Here is an 18,786-nt window from a genome sequence, read left to right as displayed (position 1 = left end):
GTTGAGGTAACTATTGTTGAATTTGATTTGAGGGTATGGATCATTAATGATTCTGATTGCCCTTGATATTAATAGATGGATTCATATAAGATCAATTTTGTGATTACATATTTAGGCATAATATTTTCAATTTAATCTGCTCCAATATATTTGGCTTTGCACAAAGCAAGAGGCTTTTAGAAGCAAACACCAAATTACATCACTCCTTGATAAATATTAAAAGATATTATTATAATCATTAGCATGTTCAAATATGCACTTGAAGATATATGAGAGAATGCTTCAATCTGCATGAGTGGCTGCATTTAAACTATTGTAACACAACAATGCTATCTTTTGGAAGCACATGGGAAACTCATGTAAATGCCGAGCATTATCCAAAAAATGATAGATAGTAATCATTGTAAAGTGATCAAATCAATAGTACATACCATCCCTAGAGTTCCTATAAAAAAAATCTTGGTGGACACAAGGATTGGCAATAAGAGTAAAAAGAGTTTTACGATGTGTTGTAAATGTTATCATTAATTAAGTTTAATGGTTTAACTACAACTATATAGCATCAAATAATTCCACTAATTATTGCTCTAGAGTCGAAAAAGGAGGAAACTATTGCTTTGCGATAAAGATGAACAAAAAGGGAAAAAAAAAACAAATAAAAGAAATTGAAAAAACTATAAAGAAAGTGAAATTTTAAAAAAATGTAAAAACCAAATTTAAACCAAAATTCAAAATCAAAGCACTCACCTCCACCAATGTGAGTGGAGTATGGAAAAAGAATACAAAAAAACCAAAAGATCAAGATCTTACTACGCTAATATTAACATATGGCATTGTATTTGTACACTTAGACTTTACAGAAACATTATATTATCATTTTTAGGCTATTATATATGTAAAATGTTCTTATTTAAAAATGAATATAATTACTAAAATCTAACTTGTTAGTCATGAAAATAACTAATACTGCTATATTAATAATAACATTAACAACAAAAATAATAAAATATTCATACAATAACTTAAACTTTCTAAAGAATCTTTACAAGCAGAATCTTTCTAAAGAATCTTTCTTTCCTGTCCATCGGAATTGCTATCAGGCTCTTGAGACTGGTGACCTTGCCGCATTTCCTGGCACACTAGCAGCAGTGGGATGGGCATGTGGAGAGTTGTAATTGGACCTACAGAATAATTTGCAACAACCCGGGTGTTATGCCTCTCTAGCAAAAGGATACCAGCATGGAACATTGTGTCTCCAAGTGTTGCCAATGCTGCAAGCAAACTTCCAAACGCAACAATTAATGACCCGAGATGAAGACTTTTCTTAACAATAGCCTAAAGTGAACAACACCAAGTTAGTTGTGATAGAAAAATCTACGAGATTTATCTTAGCGTCAACCTGCGTAGCGTTGGAATTGTCAAAACAGTTTTGCCATGTAGCCAGTGCCCGCGAGAAAACTAGCTTCTGCCGCTGATCCAGGTTTTTTTTTTCCGTCCTTGTGGATCATATAGTCAACTTTGTCCCTCCTTTTACTGGATCGATCATAGGAAGGAGTACCTCGAGAAACATCAAAGAAACTGAAATTATACGTGGAAGGGTTTAGGGTTATGCTAAAGTCGAGGAATTTTCTGCTAGTAACTTATGCCCATAATGGGCATTTTTCTCTGGCAAAGTCTTCTTTTGATGATATGCAACAAAAGAACGCCGTGACGTGGGGCGTCATGCTTAAAATGTACGGAGACAATGGTTACCTCGAAAATCTCATAGAAATGTTCAACGCCTCGCCGCAGTGGAACGCAATCTTGTGTAACATTCTCCTCCTAGCATATGCCAAGTGCGGGCAAACACTTAAAGCCCAGGAGATTTTTTATGTGATGCCCTGAAAGTCTCGTTTCCTGGAACACCATGATAACAAGAGACTGCTTCTCACAAGTTGGGCTAATCTATCAAAGAATGCCCATGTACGATCAAGTGTCATGGAATGCCATGCTTGCAGCATATGCCGTGCACGGGCATCTGCAAAAAATGAAGGATTTGTTCTCTAAGATGCCGGTTAAAGACTCCGTGTCCTGCAACACTGTTCTAGCCGCTCTAGGAGACCGAGGCCTTGTTAATGACGCAAGATGCCTTTTTGACGAGATGACCAACCGAGACATTGTGAGCTGGACGTGCCTTCTCCAAGCAAATGCCTCTAGAGAAGAAAACCAAGAGTTTCTAGCGATCCGCGATAAAATGCCCGCCTGGAACAGCGTCTCCAACCTCGCAACGCTGCAAAAACACATCCAAATCAGCCAGCTCGAGGCCGCCAAGAACGCATTCGATTCCCTCGCGGAGATCCGGAGCGTGGCGGCGTGGACGGCGATGGTGGGCGGCTATGGCGACTCCGGCCACCTTGGCGCCGCCACTGCCATCTTCCACAAGATGCCGCAGTGGAGCATCGTGTCGTGGACAGCGCTGCTGCGAGCACATGCGCGAGACTCCGCCGCCGCCGCGCGCAAGATCTTTGTCGCGATGCCCGGGAAGAACATCGCCTCCTGGAACGCGATGCTCGCCGCCAGCGCCCAGAGCTTCGAGAGTTCGGATCTCCTCCTCCACCGGATGCCCGCCTGGGATCTCATCACCCTCACCGCCGCCGTCGCGATCTTCTCCCAATCCGGCCACATTGATCGCGCGAGGGTGTTCTTCGACGCCATGCCCGAGAAGGATCCCGCGTCGTGGAATGCGATGGTGGCGGCGTATGGGCGGCGGCCAGGCGGCGCCGCTGCGCTAGATCTCTTCCAGGAGATGCTGCTCGAGGGCGTGGCCGCGGACGCCACGACGATCAAGAGCGTGCTGGCGGCGCTGAGCCACGGCGGCGATTCGCGCGCCGCGTGCTGCTGCTTCGCGTCGATCGCGAGCGGCGATTTCGCCGGGACGATCGACTCCCCGAGCCACGATCACTACAGCAGTGTGATCGACGTCCTGGCGCGGTGCGGGCGATTGGGCGACGCCCAGGAGCTGCTCAAGGCGATGCCCTTCCCGGGCGACGCCGCGGCCAGGGTGAGCTTGATGGCGGCGTGTAGGACTCACGAGGATGTCGCGCGGGGAGTGGTGGTGGCCAGGGATCTCCTCCGTATAGATGGGGATAGCTCGTCTTCGTGGCTCTCACTTCTAGCCAACATGGTCAAGCCCTAAAGAGAGAATCGTAATATTTAATATATATTTATGTTAAAATAATTATTTTAATTTCAACATTTAAGAAACAAAATATTTATATTTTATATATAGTATATATGATTATTTGAACGAATGAATATTTATATATTTAATGTTTTAATTTAGAATAAAGCTTTTGCATTCAAATTTAGTTCTTTTATATTGTGAAGTTTATAAAATATTATTAGATTTTATTTTATTTTAATTTAGTATTAAAAAACAAGCACAAATATGGTCTAAAAGATAGAAAAATAATACAGTTGGACTTAATTAAAAACATATTACTATTACTTATATAAAATAAAATAATATAAAAAAGATAAGGTTAAATGTCTTTTAATAAAGGTTTTATAAGGAATTTTTGTATAAAATAAAAATTTGTAAGATATAGATAATACTTATATTTTGATTAATCAATCATAATATAAAGAAAATTATTGAAAATTTTAAAATTATTTTTTGTTGTTATATTTATTATTAAATAACCTATATTTATTTATTTGTTTCTATTTACATTGGCATATTTTATTTTATTCCTCTTCATTGATTGTTCCACCACCACTTTAATTGGCCACACACTCCAATAGTACTTAGTTTATCACATATTTTAACAATCTTTGTTATGACAAATTCATGTGTATTATACTAATGTTTAAAGTAAAATATTTATGTGAAAATGCTTCTTTCAACATTAAATAAACATATACATATTATAATTTTTAATTTTAAAAGAATATTTAAAAAATTATTTAATTATTTAGTGTTTTAATATAACACTAAAACTTCTACTTTCAAACATTAATTTTATTTATTTACCATTTTAAATGAAAACGGTTTGCAAAGAATTCAGGACCTTGTATGATCTAAGGTTTTCTGGATATAGATCACTAGCGATAGTGGTTCCACCACTTGCTTTCTTCATGGATCCTATTGTCCCTCCTTCCAAGTCATAAAAACAAGGAAAGATATAACACAGTAAGGTACTCAGCTGGCAAGAACAAACATCAAACGATCTGTGCCAAGAACACTGGCGGTGACAGAGCCCAGATGGAGAGCCGTGCACAAGTACATGGGGCATTTCTAATGATCAATGCTCCATCCTATGGAACCATATCGCAGATGAGATCTACTTTGGCGTGAGTCCACTAGCTCTAGACTCGTTGGCATTTCAAGCACTGCTCCATGGCTGAGATAGGCTCGAATTTGGTGCGCTAGGCAACGATACAAAGATCACCACTAGAGGACGTCTAGAGAAGAAGGAAACCCTCTTCGAGGAGCCACAGGCCACCGATAATCCTTGACTGCAGTTTCTTGGGACTTGATCAAGACCTGGTTGGCGTTTCCATCCAATTATCATTGACCACTAGTCAAAGTAGCCAAATGGAAAGATTTCCTAGCGCACCTGAAACGTTCACTTCTCTTGCGAGCACGGCAACTTGGTCAAGACTAGTCATCCAATTTCCTTGCTGAAAATCTCAGAGTTCCAGCATAGAACTTTCAACCACACTTACATTAATTATTGTAAAGCGAAACAACTTATTCAGCTGCGATTTGCAACAGGAGATTGCAGCAGCATCTGGTGTTGTGTTTTAGCTCTAGCTGCTGCTGCCATATCCCCTCTAGCATCCCAAACCACAGTGATTGTTTGAAGATCCACAGAAACCAAACTGGCTGCAGCACAGGCCAGACGCGTCCACCACCCTGAGCACTGCAACAAGGCCCACTTGCACAGGATCCTTGAGCTTGCACCACCACAGTGGCATGCTCCACCATTGCAACTACGAGCACACACAAGAAGAGAGCAGCAAAAGCTCGGAAGGATGCCATTGCAAAAACTTCAAACAAACGTGATAGATTGGAGACAGGAGTGCTGCTGTTTTCGTCAATTACCTGGATGGGCTGCGCTGCTCCATCTCCAGCACCAGACCCCCCACACTCTCCCCTTGCCTCACATCACTCTGCATCTAGCACGCCCCACTAGCGTCCCTAGTGCCACATCATCCGGCACGAATGGCATCACTGCCAGCACTTCAATTTCTTCTATTTTGTTTTTTTTTTCTTTTTTGTTCATCTTCATGGCAAAATAGTACTTTTTGAAGTAACAGTAAATGCAATTATTCAATGCTATGTAGTTGTAGTTAAATCATCAAATTTAATTAATGATAGCATTTACAACATGTGGTAAAACTCTTCTTACTCTTGTTGCCAAACTTTTTGTTCACTAAAATGTTTTTATTGATTTGATCACTTTACAATGATTATTATCTATCATTTTTTGGATGATGCTCAATATTTACATGAATTTCCCATGTGCTTCCAAATGATGGCATTGGGATGGTATAATAATTTAAGTGCAACCACTCATGTAGGTTAAAGCATTCTCTCATATGTCTTCAAGTGTGTATTTGAATATACTAATGATTATAATGATATCTTCTAATAATTGCATTATCTTTATTAAGGGTTATCTGAGTTAGTGATGCAATTTGGTGTTTGTTTCCAAAGTTTTTTGCTTTGTGCAGAGCCAAATATGTCGGAGTGGATCAAATTAAGAATATTATGGCTTAAATATGATAAAATTATACTTAATAAATAATCACCAAATTGATCATATATGAATCCATTTGTTAATATCAAGGGCAATCAAAATCATCAATGATCAATACCCTCAAATCAGATCCAACAACAATTACCCCAACTTGCCACTCAACTCATTTGAACATCAATATAATTAATTGTAAACGAGCAAAATGCACAAATATTAATAACACAAATGTATAGCCAAATCATCAATATCATCTTTATCAATACTAGTAAAACTAAATGTTGATATCTAAAGAAAGCAATTGATCACCAACCATTTAAATCATCACAGATGGAAAATTTATCCATGGAGAAATATTTCATAAAACATTACTTTAATATCATCAACACTAAAACAAAACTAAAGAAAAATAAGAATGAATCACTACTCAACACCAAAATAACCAAAGTCAAAAGTACTATATTTAGTATTTGAAATTAATCCTTCAGTAATACCTAGCTACACATTAATAAAGAGTGAATATTCATGTCTACAACTCAATATAATCCAATACCATAGATTAAATGCAACAGTGGAACTGACATGTCAATGAAAAAACTATATAAATATGCCTAAAACTAATAAGCAAAATAGAGCCAAATAAAATTGATGGTCTAACGTAAAAATATAGATACTTCACCAACTCATATGGTATAAAATTTAAGCTTTGAACCCAAACACAAAATAATGACACAAGTTGGTCAAACATTCTTCCACGTGTCCGTTAACGGACACGTTAACGGATGTATGTGCCTATTATACATTTGAAGATTTTTATAAGCAAGTCTCCTCATAGCACTGGTTTCCCTTACACCAACATCACCTCTGATTTGGGATGATTAATAATAGCATTTAAGTGAAAATTGACTTTCTTTCCTTATGAGAATTCTTGTGTAGCCTCTAATAGTCTCGAATTCCTGCTTGAGTGGTTTAAAAACTTTCCGGAGTACTCAAGGAATTGGTGGGGGAGAGCTGCTCTGGTAAGATATGCTACCAAGTCACCGTGATCAAGCCATAAGCAGGTCACTTATGAAAATTTTGGACCACATTGATGGTAAGAACATCATCAACCTGAAAGGATTCTCAGTAAGATAGTGTGAAATGGACAACACAAAAGAGAACCTTTTATACTGCAGTTCGGGAATGCATGGACTGATCCTGCTCATGACATGTGAGGCGATGTTGAATTTTACTGCAGTCACTCTTCATTCCAGAGAAGACTTACAACACGCTGATCCAAAACTGTGATTTTCCACCATGTGCCCAATCCTCAGGGTTCCATGAAACCAAACTGCCAAGGAGCTCTGGCCATCACGAACCGCTTGATAAGTGGACTTACATTTACAAACCTCCATGTAAAAACGGTCGTCTATCACTGTAAACTCCGAAGTGGACATTTGTTGTCTGAGTTCTCGTGGACATTTGTTGTATGAGTTCTCCGGGAAAGACGTTCAGAGTCGTTCACGCACGGCAGAGACATCACCAAGGTATCTAGTTAATGCTACAAAAATATAAAAACATGAACTTGCTTCAACTCGGACCCCTCTTGATGAGTACGAGTACTTGTATTATAATTCCGCCCAAACGAATGGATATATCCGATCAACAGGGCGTGAATCTTTGAGCCTTGCAAGTAACAGCCTTGCACACTTGACGCTGCCTAGAAGATATGTTCCTGTTGCCCCTCATCGTTTAGCCAGAAGTCCCCCGTCATTGGAGCGTATGCGATAGAATTAGATAAGTCAGAGCAAACGGAAAGCAAAGTCAAGAATTACCTAAGACTGGCCTCGGTTCTTGAGTATGAATAGGCTCCTCAACATCGATGCTCCTCCTCGTCGCATGTGGTGTCCATTTGATCCGTCAACCTCTGGAGCGCGGCTCCACGGCAACCGGCCTGTCCAACTGTGCTCTCTCATCGGTTCTCCTCGACTTCTTTTCCGCCTCAGCCTTCATCTTTCGATGCTCCTCGTTTAGCCTCCCCAAAGCTTTGCGTCTGATACACGTCTAGATCAGCTCGAGCTTTTTAGCAATCTCAACAGTTGGCAAGATGGTGATTTTTTTTCATCAAAGCGTTCCCTCCTGTGGGTTGCTGCTCCCTTCTATCAACTTCTGTCTCAGAGTTAACTGATTCCGCAGCTGGTGTGTGGGCTTGCGCTGCTTTAGCTGCCCGAGTAGCTGTTACTGCTGCCTGAGATTTTGCTTCAACCTATTTTGGTTTCTCCCCAACAATGCATAGTATAAACCAACCACAAACTTACAAGCGAGCTGCATTTCCATTGCACGCCTCGCACCCTGTCTAATGATGCTTTATTTACATGCAGTCTTTTGAAGATAGCTGGCTGAATATTGTGCCATGTCCCTACATTAGGAAGGAGCATGGTCTTCGTGGTTTTCAAAACAATCTGAACTTGAGTTTACTGATTTGGTTAATGTCCTTCACAAGATTCAACCCGCATGCTTCTTACGAAACTTCGCTCAATGGTCAAGCGATAAGGTCTTGTGTCACACTTCAAATGCAAATGTGTCATGGTCGGGTTTGGCCGCAGACCTGTGTACACTGTGTCACCTTCCTCCAAAATTCAATCTATGGGCGAAATCGAGAGACTGGTAGATCATGGAGCCAAAGTCTTTCCAGAAACTGGTAGATCATGGAGCTAAAGTCTTTTAGCAAATATGTAATTGCGATGCGAACAAAACTGCACTCTAGGTTTTCAAAAGTTGTGATGGACTTTGCTTGCAACCCCCCCGCTATATAAATGCGCCCCGCCTCTCCATTCAATCAAACACTGCTCAGCTCTATCCATAGTTAAAGTGCTACTGTTTGCAATGGCGTCCCTTCGTGCTTTCGCTGCTTTCTTCTTGTGCATGCTCGTTGTTGCAATGGTGGAGCACGCCAATGTGGTGGAAGCTCAATGTGGTACAAGCGGTCCCTGTTGCGGTCGTCAGGGTAGAGGACGCCGCTGCAACTCGGGCCTGTGCTGCAGCCAGTTTGGCTACTGCGGATCGACATCTGAGTACTGTGGCGCGGGCTGCCAGCGCGGCTATGGGAGATGCAACTAAATATTCCATCTAATGTGCTAGACACCTGCAACATGAAAGTTGCGAGTAATATCTAAATAAGCACTGGCGTCCTCTATTCTCTTTTTATATATATGGTGTGATGTTTGCTATGTTACCAAGCTGAACGCATTAAAAATCTCATCAATTGCAATCTCCTTCATCAATGACGCCCAATGCACTGCAGGTTAGTATGGTGGATTCCTTCTACTGCATGGAAAGCTTTTTTAGATGCCACACTTGATCTTTCTTTTACAGCTTTCATCTGAATTGGACCTGCTAGTTCTCCCTTGGCTTGGCATTCAAATGAAGCAATGAAGAGAAAGGATACAGGAGCGGCCTTCCTTACAATATGTTGATCTTAGATTGACTTTTTATTCAGGGCTTCAATGTAGAAATTGCAGTGATCTGTTGAGTGCTAGAGCAGTAGCACACATGTAGACGGACATCCTCTCTTTTTGCATCAGCTGTTTTTTAAGGCAGACTGTAAGAAATTATAATGTTCTGTTACGTGGCACTTTGCAGGAACATCAACTCATCTTATAGCTGCGCAGCTAAGAGATGAGCTAGTGCGATAGCAATAACAAGTTGAGTCCAACCTGAAGGACTGGGCTGTGATTCCCATAATAAACATTTTGGTTTTACCAAGCAAGGTTGGCTCTATGGTAGGATAATAGTTGCAATGGCTTCAATGTCGATATCTTTTTTTGATGATATTCCTATGACATTTACAAGAGATTGGGGATTGTTTGCAGGGCTGATTCAAATTGCCAGACTTAGAGCTGGCAGGAGTGGATTTACTGGAAAGAAAACTTTTTATAAAAGTCTTACACCAGCATAACCGTGCAATAGAAAGGTGAATCAAGACTCAAGAATCTAGACAATGTTAACACAAATTCTAGCAGTTTCTAGCATTGAAGCCAGATTTTTACAACTCGCTTTTGAGAATGGAAGGAAGAGCACTAAAAAATTAACTTCTCCAAGGGGAGCATGATCCTGAGCCACCATAGCTTGCTCCACCATTGTAAGCAAGCAAGAAGGCAGAAGAAGATAGGAAAAAGCATTGTGAACCTGAAGAGTGCGAGTGAACCTGAAGAGTGCGAGAGAAATAAAAGCTACAATGGATAGCCGTTAAAAAACTACACTTCTTGAACCTTGACCACAGTTTTGTCTCTCTACTGTCACAATTACATATCTACTATGTATATGATTCAGGAAGGACATTACTTTATGACCAAACTGGAATCAGTTTCTTGACATTTGAACATTGTTTTGAAGTGCACTTCACATATACTTAAAAGTGATTTGGCTGTCCACGTGGATGGGCTGAGCAAGCTAAAAGTGAGGTTTGATTTCTTTTAGCATGATAGATTGGAGACAGGAGTGTTGCTGTTTTCGTCAATTACCTGGATGGGCTCCAGCACCAAACCCCCACACTCTCCCCTCACCTCACATCACTCTGCGTCCAGCACGCCCCCAGCGCCACATCGTCGGGCACGAATGGCATCGCCGCCAGAGGAGATCAGGCTGTTGAATTGATAGTCCGAAAGTTTCTATGGAAAAACTTGAAGTTCTAAAACGAGATTAAAACAAGGCAACCATGTTTCTATTTGTGTCACAAAACATTTTCGACTCAATCTCTTTGGTCCTATCGAGGAGAAGCTTCACCTCCCAGATTTGTAGTGAAGAAATTAGAATCCGAGACTATGTTCTAGATTGTATATTTTAATTTAAGTATGAAATGTTTTTTATTTTCTAAGTGTAACTGTTAAACTTAATCAGCCATTTTCTTTTTTAAGTTTCGTTCATTTTTTGCATTTGCCCTAAACTTCTCCTAAGCTAGGACATTAAATTTCTTTCTTTCTACAAGCGATGAAATCTTGTGGGTGATTTGCTCCAGAGAATTGCTGGAGCGAAGGACATAACTCAAGCACTGGAGCAAGAAGCAGGGATAGAAACATTGATATTGATATTGTTCATATATTGATATTGATATGAAACGAGATTTGATAAGAGAACTTAACGTCAACTTTACAAGGGTGTAAAATCTTCTACGTTGGAATTGTCAATACAGTGGAAGGAAATGTGAAGCGATACTTTAAACAGGAATTGACGATCCTCTTTGTCATGTAACCAGCGCCCGCAAGAAAACTCCACGCATCAATGCTTCCAGCGCTGTACTGCGCGATCCAAGTGTTGTTGTCGAGATGGATCACCGAGGCTGCCCAGCGATGGTGGTTCCACCACTCGCCTTCTTCGTGGATCGTGTAGTCAAGTTGTCCCTCCTTCCACTGGCATGAGAAAACCATGGATCGATCATAAAAGAAGGAAAGGAAGCAAAGCAGTACCTCGATCACTCGGCCGGCAAGAACAAACATCAAACGATCCGCGGGTCTCCTGCCAAGAACACCGGCTGTGACGATCGGGTACCCCCAGATGGAGAGCTCTTCCGCGGGGGACGAGTAGAGGCGGCATCTCGAGTGGATCAATGCTCCATCCTGTGGAAGCATCGCAGATCAAAAGAGTTTTCCAAAAGGAGAGGAGGGAGGTCTACCTCGGCAAGCGTCCACTTCGTGGAGCTCCCTGTGCAATTGGAGATCTCCTTGCCACGAAACACGCGCTGGATCCTGTGCTGGAGGAATTCTATCCTGTCCGCGGGCCTGATTCTAGCTCTCGACGCGGTGGCCATTTCGATCACTGCTCCAGGGCTGAGATGGGCTCGAAATTGGCGAGCCAGGATCACCGGCGCAACGATTTCTGCGAAGATCGTCACTGCCGTGGCCACCGCTAACACCCAGAGGAGCCATCTCCGTCTAGATCTGGGGAAGGAATCCCTCTTCGAGGAGGCCACCGATTTCTCTGCCGCAATCTCTTCAAAGACTGGCTCCAGGACCGCGGAGCCGCCGCGCGCCGTGGAAGAAACACTCGGAGAGGAGAAATCGAAGAGAGAGGGGTTACTAAACCTTTGATCTCCAGGTGAAGGAAGAGGGGATCCAAATGCTCTGCTGAGGGCATTTCTGAGAGGCCCAAGCATTCCTCGCCTAGAAGAGGAGCCGCTGGGGCGAAGATCTCGAGTAGCATTCAAGCTATCCACACACATCGAGCACTTGCATTGCGCGTCCTTCCTGCATTTCGGGAAGTAGCTGCCGCGCCCACTGCTCATCGTCGCGGATCCACTGCTCGGATGAACCCTAAGATCAGGGTTTGCTATAACGGTCGGGTTCTTCCTTTTTAATAACATTTTTACTGGAGTTTTATTTTAGAAAAATGTGTTTATTTAAGCTTTTCATTATGTGAATGTATGGAATATAAAAAAAGAATATAGAAATGTGCATATCAATTAACCCAAAAACTCTAACTTATACAAGAGCGAATGGTCCAGATTGAAACTAATCCGACGGCTACTAAAATCCCATTACGTTAATATTAGTATACGGCATCGTAGCCGTACACTTGGCCCTCACAGTTAGTATTTTATTTTTGGGAATATATTAAAAATCTCTAGGTATATTCTAGGATATATGTCAATCTAACAATTGTGATTTTTCGCTTTTAAAATTTCTCTGTTAATTTTTCTAATATAGTAAATTAATTGGTGGTAGATGCACATTTTCTTTTCTTTTTCTTTTTTAGTAATTTTGGACGTTTTAATTATGAAATTACTTGTAATACTATACTTTAAATTAGAGGGAGACACTCATATCTTTTAGTTTCTTTTAAATTATAAAACATTTTGAACTATGGCACAATAATATTTGGTTAAAGTGCTTTTCATTAAACACTATTTAGATTTATTTTCTCTATGTTTATTTGACAATAATATAATATGAGGTTTTTGTTTTATTTTACAACTATTGCATTCATTTTTTTGTTTGTTATCTCTATACCCTTCTGCATGTCATTTATGAATTTCATTTATTTGTAATTTTTATTTGCTTGTTTGCTTATCTAAGGTTTTTGTTATACTCCCATTTTAGTTTTGAAAGTAAACCAATCATTTTTGCATATAATATAAAAATTATTATACATATAAAGTAAATTTAATCTTAAAATTATGTATTAAGAAAAACAATCTCTAATAAAAATTTAATCATTTTTATATAACTTAAAATACCTTAACCTATTAATTATTTAAACTATAAAAAATATATAATTTTTATTAAAGTAAATATTTATATTAAATGTAAAAATTATTATAAAAATTACATTATTTTCTTATTAAAGATGGATTTATTTTGGTATTATGCCAAAGAAAGAATTTATTTATATTTCAGTAAATGAAATTTCAGACATTGATTATAGAAAAAAATTGAATGTAAAATTCTAAAGCTCAATAATATTCTTTTCATAAGTTTAATAAATTAAATTTAAGGTTTAGAATTTATGTAGGTGGATAAATCTTTTTAGCGGTCTATAAAGATCTAAAAGATTGACAACTACAATATTGGATAGTTTAATATATTTTATTTGTTATTATTAAAGTGAAGTAAAAATTATAAAAAAGTAAAAATGTATAATTGTGGAAAGTCACAATCATTTAATTAATATCCTAGAATATACTTATATATTCTATTCCTTATATAATTTTTCTAAATCAAAAATTATTTTAATAAAAAATATAAAGAATTTGGTTACTATCACTGTATATGAAAAAATAAATTCACTTCTATTAAATAGTTAATTATGTTAGTATATTTTAAGATATTCGTAATGGTTTTGCTATTAATTAAAATTTAATAGTAATATTTCTTACTTATCACTAATATAACATGGTCTTTAGAGAGCATACTGCATATTATAGGATAGTTGTTTATATTTAAAAATTATTTATATTTTTGAATTATTATATGCTTGAAATAAAAACTTAATAGTTTAGAATAAATTATATTATCAATTTTAGGGTATATATAAAATTCTTGGATATATTTAATAAATTATCTATTTCATAATATTTTTTAGTTATAAAAATACACAATTCTATTATATTTTTAATATTCTAGATAGCATTAATAACAAAAACAATAAAATATTACTTTTACAAAGCAAATTAAGTGGGTTTGCATAGTGCACAAATATTTTAGTATTGTTAAGTAGGAGAAATGAATTTATTCAAATAATATGCTTCTATAGAACTACTTAAGTTTGTTAAAAATTTTAACAATTATTTATTGATTAATTGTACATGTCTGGATGGTGTAGTTGGTTATCACACTAGTCTCACACACTAGAGGTCCCCAGTTCGAACCTGGGTTCAGACAGTACTGGCCTCTGTAAGTGACTGGTTGTCAATTACCAAAAATCACCACAGGAGCACATGCCATTCTCAAATCTATGCAACCTATTAGCATCTTTCACAACGATCTTTCTTTTCACCAATCCAGATATCACCCTAGTAGCATCATGGCAGTCATAACACATTCTCAAGTTCTTTGTTATCCGTATAATTTCATCCCCCCCTTCTTGAGTGGACAGCAGCCCAAATGCAAGTGCTAGTTTTTCACTATGTTGACAAAGGAGCTCTTCTTTCTCTTTCTGATCACCACCACAAAACGAAACTTCAGTCTTTGGCTTATAACCCGCTGCTCTTAACAGCCCGGTCAACCTTTCAAGCTCTGCATTAATCTCAGGGTGATTATCACCAACCACAAAAGTGTATGTCCCTTTACCAAAGTTGACGGTACTTATGCCTGGTTTCCTCCTAAAACCCCGTTGTCTCATGCTCTCCCTCAAAGACTCAAGAGCCATGTCTACGTTGACTGGGTGGGAATTGCAGTCAACCAAGTCAACACGCCTATTTGCATAGACATTGCCTAAGAGCACATAAGATGCCTCATTTCTGAGCTCCATTAGATGTTTTGCTGCTCTTTCCGCTCGATCTGAGCCTTCTTTCTTCTGGTTCCTGCATGCACCTAGAAGAGCATTCCATTCCGCAGCCGAAGGATGAAAAGGCATGCTGGATATCAATTCTTCTGCATCGTCCAAATGCCCAGATCTGGCAAGCAAGTCAACCATGCAGCAATAGTGTTTCCTTTCCGCTCCAATGCCGTAATCCAAACCCATACTTCTGAAGAAATCGCGCCCCAATTGCACCTTGGCATTGTGACTACAAGCTTGTAGGATGCACACGAAGGAAATACTGTCTGCACTTGCGCCCTGTAACTGCATTGACTCGAACACTTTCGCTACAAGTTGCAACTGGCCATCCCTGGCATTTGCTGCAAGCAGAGAATTCCACGCAACTGTATCCGCTTCAGCCATATCCATGAAGGCTTCCATATCCTTCTCCTTCACATTCCCACTTTCTTCAGCACAGGCCATGAGGAATATAGTATAGGCATGCGTGTCCTTCTCAGGCATTTCCTCAAAGATTAGCTTTGCTTCATTCAGCATGTTCCGTCCGGCATAACCTCCCAGCATCACTGTCCATGCTACAATGTCTGTGGCAGGCATTAATCTGAAGACTTCATTTGCTTTCTCCATATCACCACATCGAGCACAAACATCCATGAACTTGGTCCATGAGACTATGTCGCACTGCAGCATTGAGTGGAACAAGCTCTCTGCATTTTGAAGCATGTAGTCTTCTGCGTAGACCTTTATTATAGAAAGGCAAATGCTTCTGTTCCAGTGCGGGGCCAGTTTGAACAGCTCATGTGCTTCAGAACCATGCCCTGAATTGGCATATGCTGCAAGCATTGCATTCCAAGATACCGAATCTCTTTCTGGCATTTTGTCGAACAAATTTTTAGCTTCTTCAAAGTATTCGTGGCTGGAATAAGCGCTCAGAATCAAAGTAGACGACGTTAAATCGTGAAACGGCATAATCTGGAAGATCTTTTTCAACATGTCAAGCTTCTGTGAATGAAGCCGAAGCAGAGTGATCCATACCATTTGGTCTCTCCGTGGCATCTGGTGAAACAGTTCAGTTGCTTCCTCCACCAAATCTTTGCGATGATAAGCCCCAAATAGTGCAAACCATGAAAACTTGGTTTTGTCACAGGGCATTGCATCAAAACACTCCTTTGCTTCTGCAATGTATCCATTCTGGCCATAACAAGTGATCATGGCATTCCAGGCTGCTGCATCTGTTCGAGGCATATCATCAAACAAAGCTTTGGCTTGTTTCACTTCACCAGTAGACCCCATCTTCTGGATCAAACCAGTAGAACGGAACATTTGTTGTCTCTCATCTGGAGCCAAATCAGGGATGATGTCCATGTTGCATCCATCAAGAAATCTTTGCGCCGTAACCCCCACATTCTCACCAGCCATCTTGATAGCCATCCAGCTTAAGTACGACTTGGGAACCTCTTTCAGTGCCTTCCCTTTGTGCTTCCCAAATTGGAGGACCACATCTCCTAGTTTATTGCTTGAAGAAGTTTGACGATGATGATCTAGGGCCAGCTTTGCAAGTTTCGCCCATTTGGAAGTCGGTGGAAATGCTTGTGCCATCCATTTAAGATACTTCTCCTCAACATCTATGAGCGACTTACCTTTGTGCTTACCGAAGGGGACGATAGTCTCTGAGACCACACGATGAGACATGCCCCAATAGAATCGTATTAGGAACACAAAAATAAATTCGTTTTTTGTTATATTAGAAGTAAAAAAACATTATTTATCTTTTCTTTATATTTACTCTCTTGTTGATTCACCAGTTGTTCTCGCAGGAACAAACGCCTTGTTCAAAACAATGGACTCGGCTAGCATCCTTCACAGTAATTTTCCTCCCATCATAAATCTTGCTAGCAAGACACATCATCTGATGGCAATCTCCACACATCCGAAGGTTGTTTTTAATCCTGATGTGCGCCCCTGCTGCTTCCTTGGAGTAAAGGATGCCACAGGCTAAAGCCAATTTCTCGCTGTGCTTGGCCAGAGCCATTTCCGCGAGAACCTCTTCCTTCCCACTGAATACAAGATCAATTCTGGGAACATACCCTTCATTTTTAAGTAGTCTGGTTAACGTTGCCAATTCTGCGTTGATTTCTTGGATATTGGGGTGACTCTTGTCGTCCACCATAAGCCTATGAGTTTCCTTCCCGACAGTGACAACGCTTATTGCAGGCTTTCTCGTTAGACCTTGTTCTCTCATTTTCTCCCTGAGAGATTCCAGAGCCATATCAATATCTACCTGGTCATTCTTGCTGCCCGAGTAGATGTTTCCCATAAGGACGTAGGAAGCCTCGTTGTTTAACTCCATTGCTTTCTTCGCTACTCTTTCTGCTCTCCGTACGTTTCCATCGCCCTGGCTTCTGCATGCCCCTAGAAGAGCGTTCCATTCTGCAGCAGAGGGAATAAATGGCATCGCACAAACCAATTCCTCGGCGTCATCCAGATGGCCAGCTCTTGCGAGCAAATCAACCATGCAGCAGTAGTGCTTTCTTTCTGCTGGAATGGCAAAGTCCGAACCCATTCTTCTGAAAACTTCACGCCCAGTTTGCACATCAAGTCTGTGGCTGCAAGTCTGCAGAAGACATATCATGGTTGCACCATCTGGATTTACGCCATAGAGCTGCATAGACTCGAACAGCTTCAGCGCATACCGCAGATCCCCTTGCCTAGTATTTGCTGCAATCAACGCATTCCACGCTATAGGATCCTTTTCCATGAGGACCGCCTTGCTGGCCTCCTCCATTTGCAAGCTAGTAGCCGCTCCCACCTCAGCAGAAGCCATAACGAGAACTGTGTGTGCATGGATGTCTTTCTCCGGCATCGCCTGGAAGACGCCTTCCGCTTCGCTGATCATGTTGAGCTCCACGAATCCTCGCAGCAGCACAGTCGACGCGACAGCATCCCTTGCTGGCATGAGATTGAACGCACTGACAGCTTTGTTCATATCTCCTGATCGCGCATAAACACCTAAGAGCTTTGTCCACGACACGACGTCCTGCTGCTGCATCGAATCGAACAGATCTTTGGCATCTGGGATCATATACTCTTCTGTGAATACATCCATCATCGAAATGCAAGCATTCCTGCTCCACTGCGGTGCCAGATTGAAAATCCCCAGAGCCTCAGTCGGAGAATGTGCCGTCGCGTAACAGCCACTATTGCATTCCAAGAAATGGGGTCCCTCTCTGGCATTTTGTCGAACAAATCCCTGGCCTCCTCTATGCACTCGTGACGGGCGAATATGGACAGCATCATTGTGGCGGAGGTGCGATCGAGAGCAGGCATCATCCTGAAGATCTTCCTCGCCATCTCGAGCTTCTCCGAGTAGCGCCCAAGAAGGAAAATCCAAGAGATTGGAGAAGACTGCCCGACACAACTTCCAGCGTTAATGGGTCCTCCATCCAAAACCTGCTTAGCAAGCATTCCAATTCTTTCACCACTCATTTTTTTGGCCATCCATTCTAAGTAATCCTTAGGAACATCTTGCAAAGCTTTTCCTTTGTGCTTCCCAAACCAGAGTTTGATCATCGCTCTTTTTCGCCCCACACAGCACTTCTGGGAGCTTGCTGTTTTTGTAGATACAATCCTTCAATTCGTTTCAAACCATTACGAGTACAATCTTTTCCTTTTGGGGAAAGCCATTGGTCGTACACTCATGCAGTAAGATTTCAGTACTATTTCTAAACTTTTTTGACAACTCTATGCAACTCAAGATCCTACTCTCTCAAGTCTCCTATCTACGATTCGCCACCATTGGCCTACGAGCAAATTAACTTTGCTTTTCCGCAGTAAGGTCAACTCCACATTAGAACACATAATGCACGCAGACCTAGGGCCTTAGGCCTAGGAGCTCTGAAAGCTGCCCTGCCAGGACTCACAGCTTGTTGCTTGATATAAGGATTATATCCTATATGCTTAGGCTGCGTACCGAATGCTCAGTATTTCTACCTCGCATTCTTCGTGGATCATGTAGTCGAGTTGCCCCTTCGGCAACAGAAAACCAATCGGCAAGAACAACATCAAACGATCCGCTGCTAAGAACACCAGTCACCGT

General features: G+C 40.6%; 4 protein-coding genes and 1 non-coding gene across 5 annotated transcripts; 2 read left to right on the top strand and 3 right to left on the bottom strand.

Moving 5' to 3' along the window:
* Nucleotides 1-1,954: 1,954 nt before the first annotated feature.
* LOC9662850 (pentatricopeptide repeat-containing protein At4g02750) lies at nucleotides 1,955-3,175 on the top strand. The gene has a single exon (XM_024660999.1). The coding sequence runs from the start codon at nucleotides 1,955-1,957 to the stop codon at nucleotides 3,173-3,175; it is 1,221 nt and encodes a 406-aa protein (XP_024516767.1).
* A 7,616-nt stretch (nucleotides 3,176-10,791) lies between these two features.
* Nucleotides 10,792-12,026, bottom strand: LOC112341223. The gene is made up of 3 exons (XM_024661036.1): nucleotides 11,392-12,026; nucleotides 11,186-11,335; nucleotides 10,792-11,128 (listed from the first exon to the last, which is right to left on the bottom strand). Exons 1-3 carry the CDS (start codon nucleotides 11,998-12,000, stop codon nucleotides 10,889-10,891), a joined length of 999 nt encoding a protein of 332 aa, XP_024516804.1. The 5' UTR covers nucleotides 12,001-12,026; the 3' UTR covers nucleotides 10,792-10,888.
* Nucleotides 12,027-14,021: 1,995 nt separating this feature from the next.
* Nucleotides 14,022-14,095, top strand: TRNAV-CAC. The gene has a single exon. It is a non-coding gene; the product is annotated as a tRNA-Val (tRNA).
* A 31-nt stretch (nucleotides 14,096-14,126) lies between these two features.
* On the bottom strand, nucleotides 14,127-16,382 carry LOC112341215 (pentatricopeptide repeat-containing protein ELI1, chloroplastic-like). The gene has a single exon (XM_024660998.1). It carries the CDS (start codon nucleotides 16,380-16,382, stop codon nucleotides 14,127-14,129), a length of 2,256 nt encoding a protein of 751 aa, XP_024516766.1.
* A 106-nt stretch (nucleotides 16,383-16,488) lies between these two features.
* On the bottom strand, nucleotides 16,489-17,796 carry LOC112341214 (pentatricopeptide repeat-containing protein At4g02750-like). Its single transcript, XM_024660996.1, has one exon. The coding sequence runs from the start codon at nucleotides 17,794-17,796 to the stop codon at nucleotides 16,489-16,491; it is 1,308 nt and encodes a 435-aa protein (XP_024516764.1).
* Between the last annotated feature and the right edge of the window lie 990 nt (nucleotides 17,797-18,786).

The sequence above is a fragment of the Selaginella moellendorffii genome, unplaced genomic scaffold, assembly GCF_000143415.4.
Source record: "Selaginella moellendorffii unplaced genomic scaffold, v1.0 SELMOscaffold_79, whole genome shotgun sequence".
Lineage (NCBI taxonomy): Eukaryota > Viridiplantae > Streptophyta > Lycopodiopsida > Selaginellales > Selaginellaceae > Selaginella > Selaginella moellendorffii.
The sequence above is the reverse complement of the archived record's forward strand: the minus strand, read 5'-3'. Positions and strand labels throughout refer to the sequence as shown.

Bases quoted from the DNA above. Each gene is read 5' to 3' on its own strand.
- LOC112341214 (XM_024660996.1), bottom strand. From the start codon at position 17,796: ATGGATGTATTCACAGAAGAGTATATGATCCCAGATGCCAAAGATCTG.
- LOC112341223 (XM_024661036.1), bottom strand. From the start codon at position 12,000: ATGAGCAGTGGGCGCGGCAGCTACTTCCCGAAATGCAGGAAGGACGCG. The intron at 11,336-11,391 runs GTAGACCTCCCT...ATGCTTCCACAG, and splicing joins CGAAGTGGACGCTTGCCGAG to GATGGAGCATTGATCCACTC. The intron at 11,129-11,185 runs GTACTGCTTTGC...TTCTCATGCCAG, and splicing joins TTGCCGGCCGAGTGATCGAG to TGGAAGGAGGGACAACTTGA.
- LOC9662850 (XM_024660999.1), top strand. From the start codon at position 1,955: ATGCCCATGTACGATCAAGTGTCATGGAATGCCATGCTTGCAGCATAT.
- LOC112341215 (XM_024660998.1), bottom strand. From the start codon at position 16,382: ATGTCTCATCGTGTGGTCTCAGAGACTATCGTCCCCTTCGGTAAGCAC.